General features: G+C 32.8%; 1 protein-coding gene across 1 annotated transcript; it reads left to right on the top strand.

Annotated features, from left to right (window-relative positions):
- Positions 1–905: 905 nt before the first annotated feature.
- Positions 906–4,253, top strand: LOC113866819 (receptor-like protein EIX1). The gene has a single exon (XM_027501619.1). The coding sequence runs from the start codon at positions 906–908 to the stop codon at positions 4,251–4,253; it is 3,348 nt and encodes a 1,115-aa protein (XP_027357420.1).
- Positions 4,254–7,113: the final 2,860 nt, after the last annotated feature.

Raw genomic sequence — 7,113 nt, 5'->3', positions numbered from 1 at the left:
GCAAATAAGCACCCATTTTTTTTATACATTATTACATATTCTCTTTTTTGCCTTACGTTAATTTACATGGTTATATATTATCAATTGTATATAATATAAAAATAAGTAATTTAACTGATGAATAATGTTATATTATTTTTGTAATTATAAATATATATATATATATATTAAATTTTATATAATTTAAATATTTGTAGTCTAATTATGTTATTTAAAATTTAATATCTATTCATATTTTAATTTTATAAAGTTAATTTACTAAATAAAAATTTTTAAATTAATAATTAAATTGATTAAATTCACCTAAGTATCCAAATTAAATACATACTGTCAGCGGATTTATATATATATTAGACTTAACTCATGCCTACGATTTTTTTTAACAAAAAACAATTTTGTTCTACAATTATTTTTTATAAGAAATTTAATAAAAAAAATATATAGAATAATGAACATTTTAAAGGTAACAAACATTATTTTCACAGAGAACGATTATTATACTAAATATTAATTCTTACTCACTCAAGATTAATAAGCAATAGAAAAAGGCCATTAAAGATGCCATATGTTAATTGATAGATGTTCAATTACGTAAGATATACTTCTACAAAGACCAACGATTTTACTTTATGCATGCATGATTAGAACGAAATGGAAAGAGGATAGTAATATACAAGGAATAATTATCTTTTTCATTTGCCAAGTCTCTTTTACTTTTCACTTTGTAGTGTTTCACGTTTTAATTTGTCGTCGCAGGAAAGAACCGAGAACATGCCCACTCAGCCGTACAATTGTGATTATAAATCCTGCCATGGAGTTCACACCCTTCACAAGCAAAAGAGAAAAAACTATCTCACAGTCTTCCAGCGTTGTTTTGCGATATGTTCTTAATTAGCAAAATTAAAATGAGCACTTATTTTCTCTTAATCTTTTATGCTCTTCTGCTTCTTTTATTGCATACCTCAGAGTCTTCTCTTGATGTAAAGTGCATAGAGAGGGAGAAACAAGCACTCCTCAACTTCAAACGAGGCCTCCATGATCCTTCTGGCATTCTCTCTACATGGAAAGATGATGATTCCAATGGAGACTGTTGCATATGGAAAGGCATTGAATGCAACAATGAAACAGGTCATGTTCACACGCTTGATATTCATGGTCATGATGATATTCAATACTTGAAAGGTACAATTAACATCACTTCATTGATTGACTTGCAATACATTGAACATTTCGACCTCAGCTATAATGATTTCCGTGACCAAATCACAAAAGACATTGGCTCCCTCAATAACTTAAGATATCTCAATCTATCATATTCTGGTTTTGTTGGGAGGCTTCCTCTTGAACTAGGAAACCTCTCACAGTTGGAATATCTTGATCTTAAAGTAAATTCTCTTGTTGCCGCAATCCCTTCTCAACTCGGAAAACTCACAAGTTTACGATATCTAGATCTAAGTGACAATTATTTTGATGGAGAAATCCGATATCAGTTTCAAAATCTTTCACTATTGCAATATCTTGATCTTCAAGAAAATTCTCTTGTTGGAGCAATCCCTTCTCAACTAGGGAAACTCACAAGTTTACGATATCTAGATCTAAGTGGCAATTATTTTGAAGGAGAAATCCCATATCAGTTTCAAAATCTTTCACTGTTGCAATATCTTGATCTTAACGGAAATTCTCTTGTTGGAGCAATCCCTTTTCAAATTGGGAATCTTCCAGTCCTGCATACTCTTAGACTTGGTGGCAATTTTGATCTTAACGATGCAAAGTGGTTCTCTACTCTCTCTTCTTTAACAACTCTTGACCTGAGTTCATTGCATAATCTTGGTTCCTCTTATCACTGGGTACAAACGATGAGTAAGCTCATTCCAAACCTGAGAGAGTTGAGGCTATCTGACTGTGGTCTTTCAGATGATAATGTTTCATCTTTGTTTCATTCTCATTCCAACTTTTCCACTTCTCTTACCATCCTTGACCTCTCTTCTAATATGCTGACATCGTCAACACTTCAGTTATTGTTTAACATTCCATCTCTTATGAGCCTTCGCCTCTCTTTTAATAATCTGACATCATCAATATTTCATGGTAACCTCAACTTCAGCTCCAAATTAAAAGAGTTGTATCTAAGAAACTGCAGTCTTATGGATGGAAGTTTTCTCGTGTCATCCGATGCCATTATCAATTCTTCATCTTCTCTTGTCACACTTGATCTCTCCTTGAATCTGTTGAAATCGTCGGCTGTATTTCATTGGCTTTTTAACTGCACCACCAATCTTCGTACACTTTATCTTTATGAGAACTTGTTAGAAGGTCCCATTCCAGATGGATTTGGGAAAGTAATGAACTCTCTTGAAGTCCTCGGGCTTTCTTCTAACAAACTTCAAGGAGAGGTTCCATCTTTCTTTGGGAACATGTGCGCATTGCAGGGATTATCCCTCTCAGGTAACAACTTGAGTGGAGAAATGTCAAGCTTCATTCAAAACTCTTCATGGTGCAATAGACACCTATTTCAGAGTTTGGATTTATCTAATAACAGGATTACAGGCATGCTACCTAAAAGCATTGGATTGTTGTATGAGTTGGTGTATCTGTCCCTGGCGGGGAATTCTTTGGAAGGTGACGTCACTGAGTCACATCTCACTAATTTCTCCAAATTAAAATGGTTGGATTTGTCGTACAACTCACTGTCTCTAAAATTTGGCTCTAGCTGGGTCCCTCCTTTCCAATTAATCATCTTGAGACTAGCATCTTGCAAGTTGGGTACGAGTTTTCCCAGTTGGCTCAAGACTCAAAGTTCCTTATCATCGTTGGATATTTCTGATGCCGGGCTTCGTGACTCCGTGCCAGACTGGCTTTGGAACAACTCACCATATATGGGACAATTGAATATGTCTTACAACAATCTAACAGGTACAATTCCAAATTCCCCATTCAAGCTTCCTTCTAGACCGTCCATAATTCTGAATTCAAATAATTTTGAGGGTGGAGTTCCATCTTTTTTTAAACAAGCATCGGAGCTGAAGCTTTCCGAAAATAAATTTTCAGATTTATTTTCATTTTTATGTGACAAAAGCGTTGCTGCAAACTTGGGCATGTTGGATATATCAAACAATCAAATTAAGGGACAATTGCCAGATTGTTGGAAATCCGTCCGATCATTATTGGTTCTTGATTTAAAAAATAATAATTTGTCAGGAAAGATTCCAACTTCGATGGGCACCCTTGTTAAATTGAAAGCTTTGGTTTTACGGAACAATAGTTTATCAGGTGAATTTCCTTCCTCTTTGAAGAATTGTGGCAATTTAAAGTTGTTGGATGTCAGTGAGAATTCGTTGTCTGGTCCAATTCCATCATGGATTGGTGAAAATATGCAGCAATTGATAGTTTTGAGCATGCGAGAGAATCACTTCTCTGGGAACGTTCCTATTCATCTCTGTTATTTAAGACACATTCAACTGTTGGATCTTTCGATGAATAACTTATCAAAAGGAATTCCAAAGTGCTTAAATAATTTTACTGCAATGTCTAGACAGAGCATCAACTCAAGCGAAACTCTATCTCAGCTATACTGGTACAATAGAACGTACTATGCAATTTATGGTTTTTTCATGATCAGTACCGGTGATTACACACTGAACATAACATTGACGTGGAAAGGTGTGGAATGTGGGTTCAAGAATCCAAAGTTGAGTTTAACGATCATTGATCTCTCGAGTAATAATTTAACAGGTGAAATACCAAAGGAGATTGGATATTTGCTTGGGTTAGTTTCCTTGAATTTATCAAGAAACAATCTGAGTGGAGAAATTCCTTCTGGGATTGGCAATTTAAGCTCATTAGAATTTATTGATTTGTCAAGAAATCATTTATCTGGTGAAATTCCTTCTACTCTTTCAAAAATTGATCGTTTAACGAGGCTAGACGTGTCACATAATTCCCTGCATGGAAGAATCCCTCTGGGAAGACAGTTGCAGACATTTGATGCCTCTAATTTTGAAGAAAATAGTGATCTTTGTGGTGCACCGCTTCCCAAAATTTGTCCAGGAGATGAGACCACACTAAAGCCTCATGGATCAACAAATCCTAGTGAAAATCAAGATAACAATTCACTTTTCTATGGCACGTTTTATATGAGCTTGGGATTGGGATTCTTCACAGGCTTTTGGGGCTTATTAGGACCAATACTGTTCTCCCAACCTTGGAAAAAATGTTACATCAGATTTTTGAACAAAGTCACTGACTATATGTAATGATAGTAACCAATTGGGAAAAGTGTCCCTTTGGATCTCAAAGCCTAGCAGGTATGTAATACTAATTGCTTCTGGTATTTAATTTGGCAATTTTTTTAATTTAAATATATTTTCATCCTTATATTTTCATCCTTGGAAAAATTAATATAAAACGATTTCTGAATAGTTTGTTATCACTAAAAACTAAAAGTATTGATTTAAACTAAGTGCTTTCCATAATTGAAATATTGAAATCTGAATATTATTTATTTAGTTCAGTTAAACTAAGATGTTAAATGATGGTTTTTTATATAATTTTTAATTGTTCTCATAGAAACTTTTAAACTTGGATATTTCAAGATGGTCCCCTTTTATGTTATTTTTAAAATAAAAATATATTATCTGTTGTTTTAATATTTTAAAAAAACATATATTAAAATTAAAATTAACAAATAATATATTGTAAAATAACATAACATATAATAAAAAAAAGCATATATTATATATCTTAATTTATGTTAATTTCAAAAGAAATTGAGAAAATAAAATAAAAAATTCTAAAAAAGTGTAGTGAGTTAAATTTTAACTTTTAGAACTATATGTTAATTGATACATTTTTCGTTTCTTTTATGTAATAACTAAAATCCTGTTTCTAATCTATTTCTCCACCATTGATGTTTGTATGTTGCCAGAAAATCTGTAGTTCTATTGCTTAGTTAAGCACTTATGATATGGGAGGAAAGCATCAATAACTTTTGCTGGAAATTGAAGATCTGAATTATCATTAGTTGAATAAATGGCTAGCAAAATCACTATTTCATGAAAGTAATGATTTGATAGTGTTTTCTTGTATAACCTTTTTGTAAGTTTTCTCTTTTAATTCTGCTCAAGTCCCCCGTTGAATAATCGTACACCATATATCAATAGCATATTAATAATTTTATTGGAATAAGAAAGTTTATTATTTTTCTTTTCTTATTAGTCATTAAATTAAATTATTAATTTCTTAATAATTAATGATTCTCCTCTGCAATATTGACAATCATTTTTTAACATTGGCAGATAAGCAATTTTAGATATGTTTCAAAATAATTATTTTTTTAAAAACTCAAATATTACAACCTTTTAGTTGTTTCAGAATTTTTTAATTGTTCTAATAAATAAAATAATTCATCCTCTGTTAAAAAAAATTAGATAAACTTTATCTCTATTATATTAAACAAGATTTCTAATTAAAATGTTATGTATATTTTTTTAAAAAGCATATATCATTGCTAAAACAAATGTATTACCCGCAGCTATTTTTTGTTTTAAAAGAGATTTAAACCCCTAATATTTCTCCTTGTTGAAAAAACCTAATTAATGCATTTACTGCAATTTAAAAACCCCCAAATAATGCTTATCGTTACTCGTACGTTAAAAAACCTGTTAATATTATTACTTTTTATTCATATCTTCAACTTCGACCAAATCTTCACATACAAAAGGAGTAATTAGGTAGACTTAGGTTGTTTAAATTGGAATAAAAAGGATATATTACCTATAATATCATTTGGACTTAGTTTTTACATTTAAATGCATTAAAAGTCAAATAATTTTCTAGCTCTTTTGTACAAGATTATCAACTCTGCACTGTTATCTTTAAAAAACTTCTTTGTCTTGGTCTTAGATATGTTCTCTGTCACGACCCCAAGGCAGGGTCATAAACATAACCCGTTAAATCTCAGCAAAAACACAGTAAATCACCCTAATTGGATGTTCATGAACAGTCATCAAAAGAAATCAACATGCATTATTTGAAAATCATCCTTAACCATATAAGTATTACAAAATATGACTTAGTTGTCAATACAAATATTGATTACAACAAAAAATTAATACATGAGAAAAATCATAATGTATCCTAATGCCTAGTCCTCCGCATCTCCATCAGCTACTCCGGTCAGCCTGGGAAGCCGAAGCCTCACCTGCCTGATCTGCTCACGTACCAAAGTACGGTCATCGCAGCACAACATTACAACAACAACAATTGCAAGGGTGAGCTTACAAAAAAAAAAAAACAACATATCAAAATAGGGTAATCTAAGCAAACAGCAAGAAACAGCAAATGTAGCCCATGCAGCCCAGCCCAGCTCATGCTCATGCAGTAATGAGAAACAGTACCCATCTGGCCCTTAACAGCATATTTAGTGGGTCCAGAGGAACTGTGCTGGTCCGGGAGCAACCTATTCCAGTATTTGGATCCAGATAGTACAACTCAGTTTTCTAAAGCCACATGACTACCACCTAGCATGTGACACAGTGCCTATCATGACAGCCCTATTCAGCTCTAGAATGATGCAGCAACCAGCATATTAATAATTTCAGCAATAGTAATTATATAATAGCTCAGCTAATTTAGCAATTTTCAGCAAGTACAACATTATTAACTCAGCAAACAGCCCAACAATTTACTACGCGTCATATTTAGCATATTAGGTCATCCTCCCTAGGGTTTTCACAACATACAACCACAATACTCTAACATTCAGCTATCAAATTACTTCTCCTAGAGTTCAACAACAATCAATCACATCAACACAACAATTTTATTCCAAAACGCAACTCTAACTCTCTCTCAACACCTCTCATCACTCCCAAATCATCAAAATGACCTAGGGCAAGCTCCCCTTACCTCAATCCGGTGTTTTTCAAGGTGCTCTTGGTTAAACAAGTCTAAAATCCGCAAGAACTTCCCTACAAACGCAGCCAAGCTCAGAAAATCGAGTGTGGATTGGAGAAATTCAAGAAAATTCCCAAAAAGGAAACTATAGAACTTACCAAAAATGACTTCCAATCGCTCCCTTCGGCCTAGAATCACACAAGAGATTGGGTTTTTCTA

The sequence above is a fragment of the Abrus precatorius genome, unplaced genomic scaffold, assembly GCF_003935025.1.
Source record: "Abrus precatorius isolate BTA unplaced genomic scaffold, Abrus_2018 Scaffold5, whole genome shotgun sequence".
Lineage (NCBI taxonomy): Eukaryota > Viridiplantae > Streptophyta > Magnoliopsida > Fabales > Fabaceae > Abrus > Abrus precatorius.
Note: the sequence above shows the minus strand (reverse complement) of the source record. Positions and strands in the feature narration are given on the sequence as shown.